Source organism: Puma concolor, chromosome C1 (genome assembly GCF_028749965.1).
Source record: "Puma concolor isolate L17-30 chromosome C1, mPumCon1.1.hap2, whole genome shotgun sequence".
NCBI lineage: Eukaryota > Metazoa > Chordata > Mammalia > Carnivora > Felidae > Puma > Puma concolor.
The window spans coordinates 143961079-143984952 of NC_141674.1; the positions used below are offsets into that span (position 1 = coordinate 143961079).

The 23874-nt window shown below is 39.4% G+C and overlaps 1 protein-coding gene across 12 annotated transcripts in view; it reads left to right on the forward strand.

Moving 5' to 3' along the window:
• The window catches only part of FMNL2 (formin like 2), a 311765-nt gene that overhangs the window by 177155 nt on the left and 110736 nt on the right, over positions 1-23874 (forward strand). For all 12 annotated transcript variants that reach the window (XM_086718606.1, XM_025933206.2, XM_086718614.1 and 9 more), the window contains exon 2: positions 4408-4491. In XM_086718606.1, coding sequence (XP_086574732.1) covers positions 4408-4491 — 84 coding nt within the window. The remainder of the gene's footprint in view (positions 1-4407; positions 4492-23874) is intronic.

Here is a 23874-nt window from a genome sequence, read left to right on the forward strand (position 1 = left end):
TTTCTTTTTAGGGAATTGTCACCAGAGTTGACCTTGAAGATTTTTTTCCCCATGAATTCTTGTTTGTAGGAGAATTACTAATGAGTAATAGACATTATCATTGAGGTTTTATAATGAACAGAAGCACTCTTTAGTGTATAGACTTTAATAGCTGAAGCATAAATCCTCTGTCAGTGAAGATATTTTCAGACTGAACGGTATTACTGAGTTAGGTTGCATTTCATTTATTTAGCAACCTGCCTAGTGCTTACTATTTGCTATATTTTGTGCTAGACACTGGGGATTAATGGGAGAAATTGTCCTTGAAGCACTTAGTCCAGTGGGGAATTGAGGTGGGCAAACAGATTATAGTGTGCGAATTGCTGTAATGGAGACGTGTACCAGGCCGTTGGAGCCCAAGAGGGTATGTCGTCTTGGAATTGTTGGGGGAAGGTTCTGATGATACATGGTATTTGAGCTGATTCTTAAAAGTTTGCATGGTTGAAAGGAAGGAAAGTGACATGTCCGTACAGAAAAATGTTCTTGGATGCTCTAATTTATTTTAGCTAGGAACTTGTATGATTGAGAAATAATTAACAGCCACTAAACTTTTCAACTCAAATATCGTATGTCTTCAGTGGATGCTTGGCATGTACTTGAGTGCAGCAACTTCATGATTAAAATCTCTTCTATTCCTAGAGTGCAAATATTCTGGCCCATGGTCAAAGCCCAGTAAATACTGGATGGATAGATGGATGAAAGGAAGGAGAAGAGAGTCCTATGTCACAGATAACACAAAGTATGGATGAAGTAGAGTTGTCCAGACATTTAGCTTGAACTATAGAGTCCTGCCTTGTGCAATGCAAAAGTAATGAGATCGTTCTAAAAAAGTTTTAAGGGCAGTTATTACCAGCTAATCACAACATCCTTGGACTCTAGCCAGGCCTCTGTGGAGTGTCTGCTTTTGAATAGAGCTGCTGCTACTTGGTCCCTGTAGAATTATTAAGATGTGCACTGTATGCCTCAGCAGTTCTGAGGACTGACCCGTGGAAGAGGTTATTTCAGATGCATGGCGAATGATTACCAAGTGCAGTACTGGTTTTGATGTGTTGACGCTGAGCATCTTTTCCAGATAATAACTAGTCAGCAAGCTCAAAAACACTTATCATGACTCTTCTCATTCAGAAAGATGTAGACCTTTTTCTCGACCTTCAGAATCATGTGTTTACTTGTTGCCTGACTGTTCTTCAGGATGTGTCAGAGCTATCTCAGACCTAAAAGGGGTCACTTAGAAGTCTTCTTCTTCACCACTTCCTCTAGACCTGTGCTGCCTTTTATGGTATGCTCCTTTCATTAAATGGACAGACCATTCATCTGGTGACTCAGGGTAGAAGCATAATATTAATTTGTGACATCTTCCCTTAGCCTTTATATCTAATCAAACAATTGCAGTTAATATTTTTGACATCTATCCACCTTCCTTCATTTGAGTCATTGGCCTTGTCCAAGCCACAATCATACCTTTGAACTGTTGGCCTCTGCTTCCACTTTGGCTGTTTCTAATCAGTTCTCCACATACACATAGGATCGTCACTGTGAAACGTAACTTGATTATATTGTCTTATGCTTATGAGTCTTCAATGGTTTGCTGTTGTACTGTCGATAAAATGAAAGGTATTTATCCTGGCCTACGTGGCTGGGCATGATACACCCTTAACTTGGCTCTCCAGCTTTATCTTCCCCTCATTCCCTCTCTTACTCTGTCTCCACTCACAATGACTGTCTTCTGGCTTTTTGATGTGCCAAGCTGCTTCCTGACTTAGTGTCTTTTCCCCATTTCCTCTCCCCAGTATGCTGTTGTCCACTCTTGACCTGGCTCAGTCCTTCTCATTTTTTGTTAAATTGTTACTTTTTCCTGAGGGGTCTTTCCAGATGGACCATTCTAAAGTGCCCTATGATAATCTCTGTCAAGACTTAACAGAGTTTAAGAAGATAAGTTCGTTTCATTTGTATCTCCCCCACCATGCTATGATGCTTGGTGGGGACCATATCTGTTTGGTTCCCCAGTGCACCATGCAGTACAGAGCTTGCATAAGGCTGATGCTTCAGAAACATTTGTTGAGTGAAAGACTGTTCCATTAAAACAAAAGTTGATTTAGATAGAAAGGCAATAACGGACTCCATCTAACTCCCGTAGCAGTGTTTGCAGATTGATTCTACTTGAGTGTCTGGTAGAGTACTAACAGAAAGTCAGTTATTACCGTGTTGCCTTGCTGAAAAGAAAAGGTGCATTTTTAGTGTTTATTTTTGGGAGCCTGACAGACTCAATTTAGGTTTTGTGGTGCTCATGTAAAGCTGTACAACTAGGAGCAAGTTAACCAAGTTCTCTGAGGTCTACTTTCCCATACATAAATTGGGGAAATTTATATCTTATGAGCTTGTTGCAAAGATTTGTATGAGTTTATGTGAAGTGCTTCATACAGTGCCTGACACCTTGGAGGAGTTCAGGCCTTCTTTTTCTTATCCCCTTTATATCTCAAGAGATTAATAAGGACTCAGAAAAACTCATTTAACTTACCTCATAATCTTACTGTTTTTATTTAATGCATAATTACACCCAAGAGTATTAATGTGGGGGTCAAAATCAGTTTAGGAGGAAATAATCCATCTCTAGGGTACAAATAAGCAATGATGGACTGGTTATTTAATGGTCAATAACATTGGTTCCCCTCAGAAAGGTAGACATGGAATTCTTCTTTGTCTTGTCCCAAGGGTGGTTCTTTAACCTAGTAAAGCTGTAATTACGCATAAATACAAGTAGTTATTTTTCTTTCTAGTTCAAGGAGATATTCTATGGAGATAGGTGATAGGAAAACATTTCCCCATTTTAGATATTTCTGTGGAGAAGCCTTGGCAATACCATTGCAAACTTTGAAGTCCAAAACTCTTCTGTATATGTTATCAGCCTTGGGGGCAATTGAAAATAGTATTCTGTTGGATTGGACTCAAATTAGTAGGTGGTCTACATCTACCGTTTCCTTAGGCATCCCACTCTGGATGCCAAATTGAGCTTAAAGGAAAATGCTTCACTTATATCTTCAAAATTATAAAAGTTAATTCTCTATCATTAAGTCGGAGTAACTCACCCATCCTTGCCTCTATTAAATGTATTCCACTGAATGATATGAGACAGTAACTGTGGCATATTGAATTGCTTCTCTATAGGCCATATTTTTCAGAGAGCTAGGGGCTCTAGCATTAAAAGTTGAAGACCTTTGGATGTGTCTACTCAAATACTGACCCAGGCAAGGATCTGCATTGTTAATTTAGGGATACATATGATTTAGAGCATTGTTATGAGGGGATACATAGACAGTTAAGACGTAAAACATTAATTGACTACTTAGCTCAATTTAGAGCATGGAAACTTTAGGGAGGCCAAAGGAGCGGATATGAATTCCTTCTGGAGCTCTCTCACTCTGCCCTGTTCTGTGGCCAAAGATCTCACCTCAGACCCAAGCCAAGTATCTTGAAAAAGTTTGTAATTGGTCATTTGGGATATTGGACTAAAAACATGTGAATGTGGGCGCAAATCCATGACCAACACTGCAAGAGGTGTGCTGTATTGACAGAAGGAGGTCTGTATGAGTTCCGATGTCTAGACATCTCCTTGAGCTCGTGGTCAGTGTCTCACTGCAAACCCAGCTTCATAACCAATATAGCTAACCCGAGAATCATGGTTGCTAATGTTAACACATGTCCTGAAGGAGTACATTCATCTCCCAGAGGTAACAAAAGCCACTTGCACTGGTTTCAGTTCTTTCTTTCTTCCTTTCTTTTCTTTCTTTCTTTCTTTCTTTCTTTCTTTCTTTCTTTCTTTCTTTCTTTCTTTCTTTCTTTCTTTCTTTCTTTCTTTCTTTCTTTCTTAACATGCTCTTTTACTTAAAATAATCTATGAAAGTAAACATTGGTGTTGTCTGTCAATGGTTCTGGTCATTGAGTTGGTTTTTTTGTTTTTGCTTTTTTTGTTTTTTTTTGTTTTTTTTTTTTTTTGGTGTTTTCTGTTGTGTGTCGGGTGGGGCTGCGGCGCTTTAAAAGGAAATTGGGGTCATATGTTCTCAATGACTGAGTAGAGTGGGAGCATACTATTAAATGAAGACATAATGTATTATTTTTGGTGAAATGCAAGTCTGATAGTTGAAAGCAGACCACCTCAGATCTAGCGTAGGACTTCAGGGATTCTCTAGTCCATTAAACTGATTTGATGTTTAAATGACTTCTGTAGGTGTTTTGGTTTAATTAGATGCTAGGAATTGTATAGAAGTCCTGAAAGACCCACTATTGTATTCTTTGGTCTGCCTGTGAGTTAGCCACCCATTAGCAGCCTGCTGTGGAATGTGACCTATCTCTTTCCTTTTCTTTTCACAGAATGCTATGAACCTACCCCCTGACAAAGCCAGGTTACTGCGGCAGTACGATAATGAGAAAAAGTGGGAGCTGATTTGTGATCAGGTAAGACACAGTGATGCTTTTATCAAGAAACAATAAAAGAAGAAAAATCAAATTCCTCTCTAAATACGATAGACTGTTTGTATGATATGCATGGATCTGTTTTGTGACTCGTTGCCTTCATATTTCTTATGACCAACGGTAAAGCTAGGTGCCTTTCTTTTCCTTTTCCTTTTTCTTTCTCTTCCTCTTTTTCTTTTTCCTTTTTCCTTTCCTTATTTATTTTCATTATTTTTGAGAGAGAGAGAGGGAGGGAGGGAGGGAGAATCCCATGCAGGCTCCACTCTGTTAGGGTAGAGCTGGAAGTGGGGTTTGTGCTCACCCAAAGCGGGGCTCCAGTTCACAAACCTTGAGATGATGACATGAGCTGAAGTTGGATGTATAACCAACTTAGCCACTCAGGCGCCCCAGTAGATTTTCTTCATAAGAGCTTTGTATTTAATTTTCAAAGGAGTCATATGCATTCATATCCCTATTTGACAGATGGGGAAAACAGAGGAAAAAAAAATCATTGCTGAAGGTGACCTAGCTGTTTAATGGTAAAATGGCCTAGGTGGTCTGATTCTGGAAAACATGCAGATTTAGGGGGTTGTATGCTTACCCACTGCTCTTTGCTCCCTTCCTCACAAAGTGCTCAAGTATATGAATGAGCTACTGAGCAATAAATAAAAACTACAGGTTGTATCTGTTTCTCTGGCTTGCAGTTTGATAGGCTTTCCTGAGAGAGGGGGGTGGCGGTGGAGAGAGAGAGAGAGAGAGAGAGAGAGGAAGGAAGGCAGGTGGTTGTAACTTAGGTACCAAGCCTTGCCTGCCCACATTATCACTATGGTGAACTGCTATGTTAGATTAACCATCAGTAATTTAGCAAATTGTAGCAGCAGAAAGCTTTTAGTCACATATGGGTAACTCATCGGTGTGTCACACACCTAAACATCATTTCTCCTGTTTATATTTGTGAGGAGAAAGGTAAAAACTATGAGCTTAAAGCATTCATATGGTAAATGTCAGATATCGATGTTTATTGGTGGAATGTTTGTCTTGTTATCTACATGGACCATGTCAGATATTTATATTTGGTACCTAACCTATATCTATCTATGGCACCTAACCTCGTGGCCTCTCAAAATGTATTTGCTTTTAAAATTCCATTTATATGGTGGGGTGCCAGGCTGGCTTGGTCAGTAGAGCATGCAACTCTTGGTCTCAGGGTTATGAGTTCAAGTCCCATGTTGGGTGTAGAGATTACTTAAAAATAAAATGTAAAAAAAAAAAATTCCATTTGTATGAAATGTCCTGAATAGAAAAATCCATAGAGAAAATAGACTGCTGATTGCCATGAACTGGAAGGGAGAAGGGAGTGGCTATTCATGGGTGTGCAATTGTTCTGTGTTTTCTGTTTTTGTTTTGTTTGGGTGTGATGGAAATGACACCAAGTTACTTGGTGGCGGGAATTATATTGTGATAGTTGCATTGCCTTGCAAATAGAGTAAAATTGTACACCTCTTTAAGAGTGTGCATTTTATGGTGTATGAGTTATATCTCAAATAAAAATATATTTGCTTTTGCAACAATCAAAGATAGGCTAAAAAGAGGGGAGGAGAATTTAAGAGAAATAACAATGTGTGTGTGGATCTTTTTGGGTCTTGATAAGAACAAACTAACTATAAAAAGACTTTTTTAAAGAAAATTGGAGAGTTTCTCCAAAGAAATTAGCGGATGATTCTAAGAAATTGTTGACTTGGTTAGGTTTGATTTTGGCATTGTGGTTGTATAAAGAATCTATCTTTATTTTTAAAGAAATGTGTCCTGATGTAGGAATGGAATATGACTGGAATATGGATATAAAATGCTTCAGCAAAGGAAAACAAAAAAGGATTAAAATAAGGAAATGTGGGAAATTCTTGATGATTGTTCACTCATGGTGTTGGGATATGTTGGGGTCTATTAAACTCTCAACTTGTGTGTATATTTGAAAATTTACAACATAAAATTAAAAAGTAAAGTATTTGTTTACATAATCTTCATTTTTTCCTCAGTTGTAAAATGTAGTTAATGCTAACATTTTAAAGGAGGCAGCTCATTCGGTTAGGCATCTGATTCTTGATTTCAGCTCAGGTTGTGAGATCGAGCCCTGAATTGGGCTCTGTGCTGAGTGTGGAGCCTGCTTGGGATTGTCTTCCTCTGTCCCTCTCCTATGTGCATGCTTGCTCTTCCTCTCTCTCTCTCAAAAGTAAAAATAAATTTAAAAAAATTGGGGAAAAAAAGGGGGGACACCTGGCTGTCTCAGTCAATAAGAGCATGAGACTCTTAATTTCAGGGTCCTGAGTTCAAGCCCCACATTGAGTCCCACAACTAATATTTTGAAATTATTTTGAAGATTGGAGGCAATATATGTAAAATACGTACATATATGGGCTAACATTTGCCACACTGTAGGTGCTTCATAAATGGTGTTGCTGCTTCTGCTGCTTCTGAGGGGCCCAGATATTAAATGTTGGTACCATTATTATTTTTTGTAATCAACTTGTCTTCAAAAGATTCAAGGAAATTTACTGTATCGAATCTATCATCCTATATTACCTAAATATGCTTGATGGTTTGCATGCATGTTGTTTGGTGCTATCAACAAAAGCCATAGCTATAGATTTTCGGTCCAGGAAAATACCACAGCATACCTTGTGTCTTATTTGTGAAGTCTTAAAACAATGGCTGTAGTGTGTTGTCATTGATATCTGGCACATATACTTTGTCCCCAAACACTATATGGAATCCAAATACAAATTTTATTTCTTTGTGAGCAAATAGTACAGATACATTATTATCGTAAGATACCTGTTATAGGCAAAGTGTGCAGGGTGCACAAAGTGAAATGGGAGTATTACAGACATTTTATTCCAAAAGAAGTATGTGACCAAGAATATTGGAGGGCTAATGGAGAAGTTATTTCACGTTTCAGTTCCATGAAAAATTGTCACGTGGACAATATGAGTCATGGAACTGGTCATGTTTCTCCTTTTTTTTTTTTTTTTCTTCCTTTCCTTTGCTGCTGGATTGCTCAGAGCCAAATTTGTGTCCTGCCCTTACCAAGTACACTTACCTTAGTGTTAAGCTTTTTGTTCACCAGCCTCATGCATGGCTTCATCTAATGTTTTCTGGCCACATTATCCCTCCACACTGATTTCTTCCCTTAAAAACAACCTTTTAAGGAGTCCTAAACTTTCATAAGTTATCTTTTTGAACAAGATGAACGTAAAATATGATGGGATTACTGGTGAGCAAAAATTATATTGCTGTTGATTGCAAAGTTTCTACATGCTGTGGACATTGAACAAATTGGTGCATTGAATATAATGTTTTTCTCTGAAGAAGCAAATAGGAAGGGTCCAGATAAAATACTTTATCATGATTTGGCCTAGGAAAGACCATCAAATTGGATATAATTCATCAACCTTTTTATACTTTCCTAGTTGTGTTAGTCTGTCACTTTGTTTTCTGTGTTGAAATATGCCCCCCCCCACCCCACCCCCAACCAAGAATGAGTTACTCAAGGGCATGGGCCTTGCATCATTTATTTGTGTATCTCTAGTACCGCGCTTAGTGCCTGAAGCATAATCACTGCTTACTGAAAGTATGCTGAGTGAAAGAAAGAATAGCTGAATGATATGTTTGAGAGACAGTGGAGAAGAAAGAGGAGGCGGAAGAGAGAAGGTTGGTGGGAGAGGTGGCCTAGAAGTAATGGTTTGCTGTTTCTTTTTACCCTTTGCACCTTCCTCTCCCTGTTGGTGTAATCTGCTTGTGATAAATGAAACTAAACATCACTGCCCAATTCTCAGAGCTCCTTAGAAGTGGGAAGGGTGCCTGCTGTAGATCTGAAGGAGTCTGTATGGGCATTTCTGCAAGGACACCCTGTCTCCACCTACCCATGGTCAGCTGGAAGTCCAGTTCTTTGCCTAATTCTAGGAGCAAAATAAACATTTTAAAAAAATGTGTATTCGTTTATTTTTGAGAGAGAGAGAGAATGTTCATGCATGTACACAAGCAGGGGAGGGGCAGAGAGACAGGGAGACAGGATTCAAAGCAGGCTCTATGCTGTCAGCATGCAGAGCCTGACTCAGGGCTTGAACTCAAGGAACTGTGACATCATGACCTGAGCTGAAGTTGGCTTAACTGACTGAGCCACCCAGGTGCCACCAAAATAAACATTTTTCAAAATAAACATTTTTAAATCCCAAAAGCTGTGTGTGGTAACAGTGTTCTGGTGGTGTCCCATAGTCCTTTTCCTAGGTGACTCCATAAATATAAAGTTGACCTGAACTTCTAGCGGGTCTCAGCGGTTAAAGTAGCTTAAGAGAACTGTCTAACTCTGGTCCCGGTGGGGCTATGGAAGCCGAAGGAAGAGAGATTTCCTTGCTGGAATTTGGGTAGTGTGAAGCGCATTCCAGAGAACGTATTTCTCTGTTGGAGTAAGTGGGCAGGGTTCCCATGAGGGCTTCAATTTGAGGACACAGGCACGTTTTTGATAGCTTGAGGTGACCATGTGAGAATAAAAAGCCGGAAATGTTAGGTTGCTCTGACAACTGCAGATGAAAACCCAGAAGCTGCGTAGCAATGAGGGAGCTCTTTCAGTGGGCTCTACACCTACGAGGAGAGAAAGCCCTTTGCTCTCGCTCCTGCCTCAGTTTTCAATGCTCCCTCAATGCAGACCCTGACTGTACTGTTTGGGACTTGGGGTCCTGGCTACTTTCCAAAGCTTAGAGTAAAGGCTGCATTTCAGGAACTTTAGGATCTCAGATGAACCCAAGACTTTCAGGTCATTGTGTCTGGAAGAGTTGGTAGAAGGGTTGATTTATTTCAAGCCATTTTTTTTTTTTTTCCTACTGGAAAAGTTAGCATACACTTGTCCAAACAAAAGTATCTGTATTGGAGCATATGAAGTAAAGTGAAAAGACCTTTTGCTTTTCCCACCTGTTCTCGAATCAGTGATGAAACTGAGGTTTAAGAGCATTAATGACAAGGCCAACCCCAAGGCCCCCCTGGGCTCATTAGTGACATGAGAACACCGATTTCCAAACTCCAGCCATGAGTCCTTTGAATTAGTCCCTTTTACACTAGGGACCCAGACACGGTTCATGGAAGTGAAACTTGCACTTAGGTAAGTAGCTCCTGTGACTTGTCAGGGGATTTTCTTGCAGGAGTGGGGCTTAGTTCCTAAATGTGCCTCTGCTTAGTGATTAAGTGGAAGTGGTTAGTCAAGAATTCAGGACGTTGCAGATGACTAATGCTGATGGGTGTAGATTCCATGAATGTGTAATGCAGTCCTGAAATGTTAGCGGTGCCACACCTGGGCTTGGTTAGAAACTTGCCCCGTGGCTTTGCCGGTGTCAGTGGCATGATGTGTGAGTTATGGGGGTGGTTTGGCATGGCTCGACCTTGCCCCCTAATGGCTGGCGCTTGTTTTGCGTGGTAGCCTTAGTGAGAGACGGGGGTCTCCCCCTTCCTTCACTTGTATGGGATGATATGAGAGAAGGAGGTTAAAACCAACAAAAACAAAGGTGAGAGTGAAGAGGTGGCAGGAAATTATACCCACTTAGAGTCAGCTTCCTGTGTTAAGCACTTCAGGGAGGTTGGATTTCAGCCCTCAGGGCTTGGCAGGCAGCCTGATCAGGAAAGGGGAAAGCCCTGCTGCCACTCAGCCGGAGCAGAGCGGAGTCAGGCCAGTGGCACTGAGATATCCACTACAGCAAGAGTTGCTTTTTTGTCTTTTTTCAGCACAGCTGACCCACGTCATTTGAATATATTTAGTCATGAAGAATACAATTGTTTTTAAACCTTCCATTTGTATTTCCTAATACTGTTTCTTTCAGAAGGCAAGAAAGTTACTCATTGGATAACTTGTATTGGTAGTTAAGCAAATTTGCTGCTAGAATATGATTTACTAAAAAAGTAGAGAGCAATATATTGCTGATTTTTTTTTTTTTTAAACGTTCATGTTGTTGTAAGCTAGCTAGAGCTCTTGTCTGCCAGGTAAGCAAATATTACTAGATATGGATAAGTTAATTACTGTGGACCATCAGATTCTAGGTGATAAGGGCTTGTCCTTGGAGTGAGGGGTGATAAATGAATAGTAACATTGGTAGGAACAGGTTATAGCCCGTTTGAGTGTTGATGGCTGCCATGGTAGTCCTTTGAGCAAGCCTGTGGATGGTGTATAGACAGTGGAGAAAGGAAGGGAAAGATAATGATGTAGCAGTAGCCTTCTTGCTCTACTGTCCCTGCTCCTTGCTCCCAGACTCCAGACTTCATCTGCCCTCAGCCCCTATCCCCAAGTTCCAGGCTTTGATACTACATTTAGCCACACTAACTTCATTGTGGCTTTACCAGCTGTTGGGTTTAGCAGACAGCCATTTCTCCACCCGCTGCTCCTAATTCAGTCATCTGCCTAGCTGATGTTTTTACTATATTTAATATTGTTTGACGTTAAAATTGTTTGAGTTTTTACCATATTTCCCTAACTGGAATGTTGAAATGCTATCTAATTTTAAATCATGACTAGGTTTTTGCAATCTGTGCAATTCTTTTAAAATTCTCTTTCAAGCCCTTAGTTGTCTGTTGTCATTTTGATCTTTGTTTTGGCTCTGCAGTAGTGGATTTTTTGTTTGGTATTTTGTTTTGTAGTTTTATCTTGTTAGAAAATACAGTGTGCATCTTATAAAAATGAGAATTTTCTCTTATAGCCAATAACGTCACAAATAAAATGAATAATTCCTTAAGACTCTGTATTGCCCAGTTCGTATTTCCCAATTTTCTGTAATGTTCTCTTCATATGGTTTGTTCAAATGAGGATCTAGTTCCGCATCGATCACACGTTCCATCTGGCTATTCTTGAAATCTCCTTGAATCTAGAACGTGATGCCCTATAGTGAAGAAACGAGGCAAGCTGTCTTGTAGAGTGTTTTGTTTCCTGCACTTACCCAACTGTTTCTTAGAGATGCCTGAACTCCTGAATTTTCTGTTAACCAGAAGTTAGATGTAAAGGCATGATAGGTTGATGCTGAACATCTTTTTCTAGAACATCATAGGAGACAAATGATGTCTCATCATTAGATAGTACTGGTCTGTCCTATAATTTTCTTTTTTCCCTTGAGCCTAAAGGAATCTGTGGTATGTTGCTTTCACACGGTATATGTGTCTGGATACCTACCAGCCTTGTGCCAGGTGGGTGTAAAACCAACTGATACCTTATGCTGCATCACTTTCTGGAGGAATTGCACAAAGATGATTTTATAATTTCATTTCCCTCCTGTGGTAAGCCGGCAACTAGAGCCTTCAGCTGGGTTTTGGTTTAGCCTGGAATATAATTATGCCTAGAATTCTTTCCTTCCCTTTGCCATTTTTCAAAGTAAAGATTTAGTTTAAAAGATACCTCAAGAGGTGGCAAATGAGTTCCCTCTGGCTTTCTGTTAAGAGTATCCTTGTGAACTTGGATTTTCATAGTCCATGTACTTCAGCCAATACAATATTATTTTGAAGCTCATGTTATCAGTACTTTGATGTATGAGGACACTTTCATGCTGGTTCCTGTGCCCTTTTGATGTGACTCTGTTAAGTCTTGAGAGCTTGTTTTACAAGCTTTGTACTTTACAAGTACAAAACCCATCTCTTAGGCTTAACTTGTACCTTCCTTGTCCTGGACCTAGAATAAGATGTTTCCCTAAGGAGCCCTATTTTTTTTAGTGTGGGGTGGTATTAGAGGGAAAAACATGAGAGCCTAGACCTTCAAAATATATGTAATAATTATGAGTTCATATTGATATTTCCAAGTCAATTTGAAATATTAATGTACTTAATTTCTTTGATTTTATAATTATCACTTTTATATTGCATTGTTGGAATCATAACATAAATTTGTCTTTTCTGTAATGTAAAAAATGTTTTAAAATAACATACCAATATCATTACTAACCAAAATATTAGTTACTAAAATTACTGAGTGGATACTTTTTTTTTTTTTTTTTTTTTTGCAGTTTTGTGTCCCTACAATGTATCCTATCAAAGATGCAGGAAGTACTCTGATTTAAGTCACTTGATAGAGATACCTTCTCTGTTATTAACTTCCAGTTAAAGTGACAAAAAGATGCTGTGTTAGTTTTCTGTGGCTGCCATAACACATCACTACAAACTTTGTGGCTTAAAGAAGCAGAAAAGTACTCTGTGGCAGTTCTAGAGAGGACAGAAGTCCAAACTCAAGATGTCAGCTGGATCATGTTCCCACCAAAGCTCTAGGGGAGAATCCTTCCTTGCCTCTCCCAGCTTCCAGTGGCTCTTAGGCATTCCTTGGCATGTGGCTGAATGTCTCCAGTCTCTGCCTCCATCTTTACATGGCCTTCCTTCTTTTCTCCCCTTATTTACTTCTCTTCTGTGTCTTAGAGGGACATTTATTATTGGATTAAAGGCCCACCTGGGTAGGCTAGGATGCTCACATTTCAAGGGCCTTAACTTTATTACATCTGCAAAGACCCTTTTTCCAAATACAGTTGCATTCACTTCTTTGGGCTTAGGGCCTAGACCTATCTTTCTGCAGGCCACAATTCAAACAGCTACATATACCACGATGTGTGATGATTTGCATAATCTTGTCATTCATATAACAATCCAAGTTGGTGCTGTTGACCTTCAGGGGTTACATTCTACACAGTTAATCACGGACCCAGGTGAAGGTGTTTTCAACATAGAGCTTCAGCTTTGCCTTGAGGTTGTCTCCAATCAAAGGAAGAACAAACAAGCAGGTGCATACCTGGGAGGTTTCCCAAACCAGGCTTGGAAGTAGCCTGAGTCATGTGCAGTTTTACTTCATTGGCCAGACCTGCAAAGGAGAATGAGGACTGTAGGCTGGCTAAATATATGCACACCAAGAGAAAAATGCTTAGTAAAAGCAGGTCTCTGCCGTGGTTATCAATTTTGATAGTCTGATAGTTTCACTTGTCTTAGGCTATGTTTAGTATTAAAACTTGCTTTTATTGATGTATTCAGTAACTTATTCACTGAATACGTATTTAATGATAAAGAGAAGGGAATGAAGAGAGAAAACCGCGAGAGTATGGATCTGAGTTTTCCCAAAACAGGTGCCTCATGTAATACTTTCAGTCTGGAAAATCATTTGTGTCAAATGGTTTCTGGTATCAAAATAAATTGGTTCTGAGTTCCAGCAGTGTGCCGGACATGAACTGGCTATGGGACATGTCTTTTTGTCAGATTTAAAACAAACAAATGAACGAACCAACAAATTTTATCTTCGGGCGGTCTTCTGCTTGAGATTTTAAAGGGACTGTGTTCCTTATTGTGAAGTCTCCAAATCTGAAGAAAGGTACTGAGTTAGCCACTGTTAAAAAGAATGCAAGTTTTAGGACGCCTGAGTGACTTAGCCAGTTGAGTGCCTGACTCTTGATTTTGGCTCAGGTCGTGATTCCAGGGTAGTGGGATCGAGCTCCTGTCGGGCTCCAGCCCTGTGGCAGGCTCTGCACTGAGCATGGAGCTTGCTTAACTAAGTTTCTCTCTTTCCCTCTTTCCTTCTCTCCCTCCCTCTTCCTCTTCCTCTTCCTCTTCCTCTTCCTCTTCCTCTTCCTCTTCGTCTTCCTCTTCCTCTTCCTCTCCCTCTTCCTCTCCCTCCCCCCCCCCCCCCAATTAAAAAAAGAAGAAGCAGAAAGCAAGTTTCTTTCAGTTTACTTCCTGAAAGCAAAGTTTCTCCTCCATTGAGATCGACTCTGGGTGTCTGATTCTAAACCACTGGTGAAGCAGTCAGGGGAGCAGATGCCAGTTCTCTGTTGAGCGGCCTCACATGTAGCGTCTCCAGAGTTGTGGAAAATTGAATCTGAACCTAGAAGGGAGTTTACATCTTTTCTGCTACCAGAGGTTCTCTTTATCCTAGGCTTTTTGTAGTGGGGAAAAAAGATGCTGGCCTATTTCATGGGATTAAGAAGGGGGGCAGAAAATAGAAGGTAGAAGGGGTGAGTTACTCCTTTTGAAACTAATCCTTTTTGGCAGCTTGTTATAAATGCTTGGTTAGAAGTGCTGTTCAACATCAACAGCCAAAATAAGAAACCCAGGGTGTTCCATCTGATTTCAAGCTTTTAGGTTATCTTCTGCCAAAATGAACATCATATTACCTTCCTTCCTGCCTGGTAATAAAAAGGAATTGTGAATCCTCCTCCCAACACCCCTTAAAATGACTTAGGTGCCCGAGTTGTCTTAGACAACTCCTTATGTTGTTTGAAGTGAACTTTATTGTGTCAACATCTTTTGTAAACTTGGAAATGCCATTCTAGGAACTGAAGAGTCATACAGGCAATTAAATAACGCATATGGGTAGGCTGAGGTTGACCTTTGACACCATCTTTTAGAAAATAATTTAAGTGACTTATTATTTAAGGTGCATTAGCCAAGAATTTCTACTAGGTAACGTAAACACTGCATTGTTCTAACACCTGAACGGTAACTCATAATGTCTGCTGTGGAAATATGTGTGTGTTCAACTTTCAAAAGAAAAGAAAAGTGTGACCTAGCAAGTAGTTGAGCTGACCCTTAAAAAAAAAAAAAAAAAAAAAGAAAGAAAGAAAGAAAGAAAGAAAAAACCCAAAATTTCTGTATACTAAAAAGTACCATAATGGTTTGGAAAAGTTGTTTTTTGTTTGTTTGTTTGTTTGTTTTTTAAGTGCCAGTGGATGACCTTGATCACAGTGTGATTGTGGCTCTTTTTATCAATCCATTTGTTAATTAAAAGATTCATTGAGTATGTACTGAGAAGAAGGATGTGCTAGATGCTATGACCATAGTGCTTCAGAAAATTAAGTGCTAAATCTTTAAAAAAAAAAGGGGGGGGAGGGGATTGAAAAAGGTAAGATATCATCTTAAAAGTAAATTCTGGAATGACTAGATATGTAACAGAACTTTCAGCCCATATGCTCTCTCCTACTCCTGTGTGTCATTCATGCAGATCTTGATGAACTTTTAACTAAGTGTTTTATTTATTTTTCAATATTTGTTTATTTTTGATAGTGGGGGAGGGTCAGAGAGAGAGAGGGAGATGGAGAATCCCAAGCAGGCTCCACACCATCAACACAGAGCCTGATGTGGGGCTAGAACTCATGAACTAAGATCATGACCCAAGCCAAAATCAAGAGTTGGGTGCTTAACCGACTGAGACACCCAGGTGCCCCTTACATGTTTTAAAAGAAGTTATTTTTTGAAGTCATGGGGGAATTGAGGTGTCTGTGGGTGTTTATCTCTGTTAGAGTAGTAAAACAGCATATTGATGATTTCACTGAAATGCAGAAATATAAATTGGTTTTGATTTCTAATTAGACTTGGGTGCAGGGAGATAGGAAGAAAGTGAATTAGAAATAAGGCTCAGGTTGGGGTACCTGGGTGGCTCAGTCGGTTGGGTGTCCAACTTTGGCTCAGGTCATGATCTCACAGTTCATGGGTTTGAGCCCTGCATCGGGCTCTGTGCTGACCGAGTCTGGAGCCTGCTTCAGATTCTGTGTCTCCCTCTGTCTCTGCCCCTCCCCTGCTTGTGCTTTGTCTCTGTCTCTCAAAAATAAATAAATGTTAAAGAAATATGGTTCAGGTTTTGTAAGGAATGGAGAGCTGTATTAAGGGGGTGGAGACTGCGTATATTGTACGTCCACTTGGTGGACCAGACGATGCCTTGCAGTAGCATCTTCGGGTTCTAGAAATACCATCATTAGGGAGATGCTGGTTACCCTTAAGGCCACCACTAGTTATCTTCACAAGAGCCTTGACACAACTACTTGGCTTATATTTTCAGGTATAACTTTCCAAGTCCCATCTAAAACCCAGTGGACTGAACACTTGTAATAGATTGAGGACTGTGTTCTGTATCTATCACATTCAGCAAGTGTCCTCAACAGTGACCGGTTTCAGAGGAACTGCTTCTAGCTTCCACTCAGCCCAGGCTGTTCAAGCATTGTCTGAGAACTTGACCTAATGACTTAAAAAAAAAAAAAAAATTCATTTTTGACCATATGATCACAGGTTGAAACTATTGTTGGCTTTAATCTTGTGATCTGAGGATGCCAAGAAAGACCTGAGGCTGATTATAGAGACATGAGGCTGGGTTTGTAGTGTTAAATTTGAAGTTATGGAAGATCTAAGGACAAACCATAAAATATCTAAGGGAAACTTGACTTTTAAGATTCAGTTTTCAGGTTGTTAGCACACATTGTTTGTTTTGTTTTGTTTTGTTTTGTTTTGTTTTTTGTTTTTTAGAAGGTAAATCCTGTATCTAGGAAACTGGGATATGTGGGGGGTGTGGGGAGGGTGGGGAGGGTTGGATGGAGATGGTGGATTAAATCTCATGAAATGACAGTGAAAATACAGTAATAGTTGGAGGTGTGGAGGTAATTGAGACCTAGGTGAAAAAAACTGTGACACAAATTCTAGAATTTTAAATTCTTTGAGTGATTTATGATGTAAATGTTTTGAAAAACTAAGAGGTTTATAGGACCCCCTCAGAGTGCTTTATTTCTTGCAAAAGTGTTAACTGATGAAGTTGATGGCATGTTTGCTTGTGGTTTTCTTTCTAGTTGGAGCAAGTAAAAAAAACAAAATACCAAGGAAAACTTTTTAAAAGGAAAGCTGTGCTCGGTAATGAAGTAAATAAATGAATCTAAAGCAATTACTTTGAAATACTGTTTTTTGATCATCTTTACTGAGAGACCATCTTTACTGAGGTATAATTTACATATAGTAAAGTTCACCAGTTGTGTTTTCCAAAGTGGCTGTACCATTTTACATTCCATCCAACACTGTAATAGAGTTCCAGTTCCAAATCCTTTACCATCCCTTGGATGTTGTCAGTCTTATTAATTCCACTCATTTTTATGGGTGTATATATATATATATAGTAACACGTCACTTTGGTTTTAGTGATACCTCACTTTGGTTTTAATTTGCATTTCCCTGATGATGTTGAGCATTTTTTTACATGCTTGTTTGTTATTTGTGTACCTTTGCTGAAGGATCTGTTCAGATCTTTTGCATATTTTTAAATATTGGATTGTTTTATTATTGAACTGTAGGTTTAAAAAAAAATATATGTTCTGGATACAAATCTTTATCGGACATATATCTTCGAAGTATATTCTCCTAGTTTATGTCTTGCCAATTTTCATAGTCCTAAAGTGTTTTTCAAGGACTAAAAGGTTTTCTGATGAAGCCGAATTTAGTTATCTTGTATTTAAGCGGTTCAAGTATTTTGTGGCTTGTCTAAGGAATCTTTGCCCAAACTCAGGTCACAAAGGTGATCTCTTCTATGTTTTCTTCTAGAAATTTTAAGGTTTTGTTTTTATGTTTGGGTCTGTGATCGATTTTGAGTTAATTTTGGTACATAGGATGAGGTAAGGCTGGAGATTCACTTTTTGTGGCCCCCCCCCCCACCATGTATATCCAGCTGTTTAAGTACCATTTGTGGAAAAGACTGTTCTTTTTTCATCAACTACCGTGGTATCTTTGTAAGACCAATTGACCATATGTTTGTGGTTCCTCTTTCTGTGCTCTCTGTTCTGTTCCACGGATCTTTGTTTCTATCCTTTGTCAATATGGCAGTTTCGATTACTGTCTTTAAAATCAGGTAGTGTGAATTCTCCAACTTGGCTCTTCTGTAGAATTATTTTGGCTATTCTAATTCCTTTGCATTTTTATATAAAGTTGACTATTAGCTTGTACATTTCTAAGAAAAACCCTCCAGGATTTTGACTGAGGTTGCATTGACTCTGTAGATGAATTTCAAGAGAACTGACATCATAACAGTATTGATTCTTCTGAATGATGAACATGGCATTGCTATTTATTTAAGTCTTCAGTATCTCACAGAAATGGTTTGAAGTCAGGTCTTGCATGTATTTTGCTATATTTATCCCTAAGTATATCATGATTTTTAGTGCTCTTGTAAGTGATAAATTAAAGAAAATAATTTACAACAGTCTTTTTCTTAGAGAAATACTATTTTTGAACAACCTCTTACTGCTTCATTGATACCCATGCAGAGAATGGTTTATGGTACGTCATTGCATTTTCAAAATGATGTCCTGTACTTGAAAACTATCTTCATGGCTTCTGTACTGTAAAAACAGCAGCCTTGGGTAAATGTTGAAGTTTACTATTCTGAGCTTGGTTCTTAAGTCTAGTCCTAAAGTAAATGGAGGCAGGTGGTAAGGGCATGATTAAGACCTAATGACTTGGCTTCCAATTTTCTGTCCTTAATGTTCTGTTCATAAGGATGCTTTCCTTGCATGTGTCAGACGCTTGTTGACTTCAGCGGAAAGCAGCTTCCTTCTCCTGGTCTTTCCACGCCATCTACTCTGAGGGTTCCCTTTTATAAATGATACCCTTTACAAATATTACAATTCACTCAGTGCAGCGCACACCTCTTGAGATTCTCAGAACCATGTAACTATGTAACAATGTGGTTGTACACTTTAAATTGGGGCAAATGAAACTTCAGAGAATCCAGTTAGTATAAACTGTAGGCAGAAATCCTTAACATAAGAGTTTGCCATTCTTGGATAAAGAAGTGAGATGTGTATACACACACACACACACACACACACACACACACACACACACACACACACAAAATGGAATATTATTCAGCCATAAAAAAGAATGAAATCCTGCCATTTGCAATAACCTGGATAGAGCTAGAGAGTGTTATGCTGAGCAAAAGAAGTCAGAGAAAGACAAATACCATGTGGTTTCACTCGTGGAATTCAAGAAACAAAACAGATGAGCAAAGGTGGGGAAAGAAGGTAGGCAAACCAAGAAACAGACTCTTAACTATAGAGAACAAACTGGAGGAGAGGTGGGTGGGAGATGGGCGGAATAGGTGACAAGGATTAAGGAGGGCAGTTGTGATGAGCCCTGGGTGTTCTATGCAAGTTCTATCACTGAATTCTCCCCAAACTAGCGTTACACTGTATGTTAACTAAGTGGAAATTAAATAAAAACTTAGCAAACTTAAAAAAATTAAAAATAATTTGCCATTCTTTCAAATTCTTGAGTGATTGAGAAATATTAGTACTTTTATCTAAATCTTTAACTATCTAATCGTTTCTGCAAGAAATTAAAGGCTGCTGTTGCTTCCCCCCTCCCCCCTGCTTCAGGACCAAAAGTTTGTTACTTTTCTTTTCCTCCCCATGTTTTATTTGTATGATAAATGGTTAACCCTGGACACTTTTAAAAGCGCTTCAATATTGAATCCTGTTTGAGAAGGCATCCTTAAGTAAGGTTTCTGGAATATGTAGTATGTGGAAGAGAAAGGTTTTATTCTTCTCATTTTTCAGATGAAGAAACAATGAGGCTTGTTTATACTCCCCTGCAGTTTTTAGAGGAAGAGTACTCTCCAGGGATTTTGTAAAAGTTTCATGAAATCATAGGTTGTAACTATAGTCTTATAATGTAAGTCTGTGTCTTTAAACATAACTGAAAACATTCCAAAGTCTTTGCCTAACAGGAATATGCACATTCTGTTTGTAGACCGAGTAAAGAGAGGGATTCGAGTATCCAAAGGAGGAACTACAATCTAAAGCAATTAATAAGCTTTACTGTACAGAGGAGCCACTTGGGGAATTTAAGACTGTGGATTTTTGAGTATCTGGTGGATTGTGTCAGGAGAATGTTTGCAATTTAACAAGCATCCTTGATTGTTTTAAATGCTAGTTTTTGGTAGTAAATATTTTAAGAAATGCCAGTCTAAAAGAAGGGAAAGCTTTGGCCCATGAGGGGAGAGAATGAAGATGTGAAGATTATTTCTAAGGTTTTCCAGTATAAATCTAACCTTCCATCACTCTGTCCAGTTCTTACATCCTCAACTTACAACTACTTAACACCGCTACATGTCCAGTGCAGTCAGGGTTCAATCTTTGCTTAGGACAACATGAGATAATAAACTTTATTAGAAGTATGACCTGACTATCAAATTTAATTAAAACAATTTTTAAAGTGGGGGAAAAAATGATGAACTATGAAAAGGATTAAATAAGTTGAATTAATATTATCTATTAAGGAATGAATTGTAGGATGTTTTGTTTAGGAAAGACCTGTTGAACTAGAAGAAACTTTTGCTAGTCTAAATAAAGGAAATTATTTGGAAAAGTCTCATTAAAAGTTATTTTCAGTCTGAGGGTTGTAATGGAACACTTGGAAAGTTGTCCTCTCCTCTCCAACCAGGAAAATGATTTCATATTCAGAGCTGAAGAATGCTTCGGGGCTCTCCAAGAAACTATGGCTGTGGAATGAATCTGACATGCTTATTTTTCAAGTTTAGTTTAGTGCAGAAATGGCCAGCTTTTAAAGTTGGCAGATGGAGAAAGAAGAGTTGTACAGTATTAACTGTATGTTGCTACACTATTTAAAACCCCTTATTAACTTCCTGTTGTCTCTCCTATGTCTCTCGTAGGTCTCTTGTTGTCTCGTATGAGATGATTATTTGACATCCACCATTTTCTGTTCCAAGTTACATTTAGGTTCTTGTGCCATTATCTTTCATAAACTGTATTACTGGAACCCAGCTAAACCCGTGATGTTACCAGCACATTTCCCATGCTTCTCTGCTTTTGTTTCCTTGTACCCGCATCTGGAAAACTCCTCTGTCTCCTGCCTTTCGCACTGACCCAGGGTATCTATATGCTGCCTGCCCTTTAAAACTCAATTCAAAAACCACTTTTTCCAGCGAAGTTCCTTTGATCTTCTCCGTTGGAAGAAGCCATACCTTTCTTTGAACTTCCAGAGGATCACATATGGCTCTTACCGTATTCAGGATTGTATTACAGCAATGTCTGTTGTGTCTCACAGATCAGATTTAATGCTTTGGAATGGAATTTGTTTCATTTTGTGCTTTAAAAAAATTTTTTTAAATGTTTATTTATTTTTGAGAGAAACCGAGAGAGACAGAGACAGAGGATGAGCAGGGGAGGGACAGAGAGAGAAGGAGACACAGGATCTGAGCTGTCAGCACAGAGCCCGACGCGGGGCTCGAACTCGTGAACCATGAGATCATGACCTGAGCTGAGGAGGGACGCTTAACCAACTAAGCCACCCAGGGGCCCCTCATTTTGTGCTTTTTACACAGTGTCTTGCATAATGTGTTTTGGATGAATGAAATAATAAAAGGATCAAAAATTTTTTAAACTTGGTATTTTTCATGTTAGTGTCAGGAAAGAGAGACCTGCTTGTGATAGCAAGATTTAAGGTGTTCAGAGGCAGGGGCTTCCTTAGCAAAAAGTTTTCTTCCAGTGATAACCACAGGGACCCTTCTAAGTAGGAGTGCAGCTGACACTCATTGCCTCTGGTAGTGGTTACACAAAATTAGAGTCTCAACTTGCCTTCTTAATCGTCTATAATTGTGAGTAGCTAGAGTCTTAATAGTTTTTCCTTATTTTCTCTAAATTCTCCTCTTTCTTCATACCCGTACTTTCTGTAGGTGCGAGAGTCTGATATCCTGTCTGAAGTTCCAGAATTTGTTTCTGTCTTTTTGGGGGAAAATGGAATATGCATTTCCTTGGGGACTCTGGTACTCTTGATTTCTTGGGGGGACGCTAGATCTCTTTGTGTAGACGTTGTTTTTAGTCGTATAAATGGTTGGCCCTATGAGAGCTGAGGTGTTATGAGTTACCTTAGTCCTTCCTGCTTAGGAGCCTTGATTCAGATCTTGGCACCCCTCTGCAACCCCCCACACCCACACCATCACACACACATACATACGTGTGCTATTTCTTGGCCTATGCTGTACTTTGTAACTCATCTCTGTCTATAAACAATATTAAAAAAATTTTTTTTAAATGTTTGTTTATTGTTGAGAGACCGAGAGAGACAGTGTGAGCAGGGGAATAGGCAGAGAGAGAGGGAGACACAAAATTCGAAGCAGACTCCAGGCTCTGAGCTGTCAGCACAGAGCCTGGCACGGGACTTGAACTCACAAACCATGAGATCATAACCTGAGCCGAATTCGGACACTTAACTGCCCAAGCTATCCAGATGCCCCTATATACAATATGAATATGGTATTTTATTATGGTCTTTTTTTCTCCCTGTGAACTCATGTTAGCATTATCCCTTTTAGAGGGTAAACCCCTTGAGGACTTGGATTATTCCTGTCAACAGAGCTCTGAAGAGCACTTAGCACCAAGCTAAATGCTGCAAATTAGTACACACTAATGGCAATGATAGTGATTGTAATTATGGCTCATTTAGAGACCACAGTTTGCTGACTCAGCCTTGGGAAAGGGAGCCCAACTAGTTTCAGCTTCTAGGAAGAAAAATCATTCAAGCGTAGTGAGCTTATGTGCATAAAAGCAAAGTCCTTTAAATTTTCACTATCTAAAAATTACTGTAGGAGCAGAATAATAAAACATTAATAACGGCATAATGATGGTGACCTCTGATTCATCCCTAAGGGTGTTTAAGCAGTTTGTGTAGCTCTGCTAATAGACTACCGAAATAGAGCCAATGACCCTGTGATGGTCTCAGACGTGGGGACAAACTCGGCAGTAAGTGTGTCCCCCCACGAGCCATTCATTTCCCAGAGATTGCCTCGAGTTTCAGATGTCTTGCTATAATGTCTTTCCTTTAACTTCAGAATATTAAGGTGTAAGATAAACTTGAATGAAATTCTGTTTGATTTTGGAGCTGCTTATCCAATTTATGGAGTGGAAATGCTTCTGACATGCTTGTTGTAAGTCCAGCTGACACCAAATTAACCTCAATTAAGTAATTTCTCATGTAATTATACACATGGATAGAGAGGATGCAAAGGACCAGAAATGTTTTGCTAGATGAGTGGAGTGCCCAATTCCAGACTCTTATGTACAAAGGCTTTCAATGACAAACTTTATTAGGTTTAGATGGAGAAAGGAGGGCATGGAGGAAGGTTCCAAAGAAACAGTTCAGCTGGTTAGAACCTAAGGCTGCCTGTCTGTGTCTAATGAGAAAAGGCCATGTTGTAGCCTAGCTGATGAGTTCCGTTGACTGTGACTTCCTTAATTAACCCAGTATGTATATCCCTGCCCAGCCCCTTCACTGAGTTCCTTTAAGAATGGCCTTGGGGCGCCTGGGTGGCGCAGTCGGTTAAGCGTCCGACTTCAGCCAGGTCACGATCTCGCGGTCCGTGAGTTCGAGCCCCGCGTCGGGCTCTGGGCTGATGGCTCGGAGCCTGGAGCCTGTTTCCGATTCTGTGTCTCCCTCTCTCTCTGCCCCTCCCCCGTTCATGCTCTGTCTCTCTCTGTCCCAAAAATAAATAAAAAACGTTGAAAAAAAAAATTAAAAAAAAAAAAAAAAAAAAAAAGAATGGCCTGGTTTTCTGGTTTGGGTTGC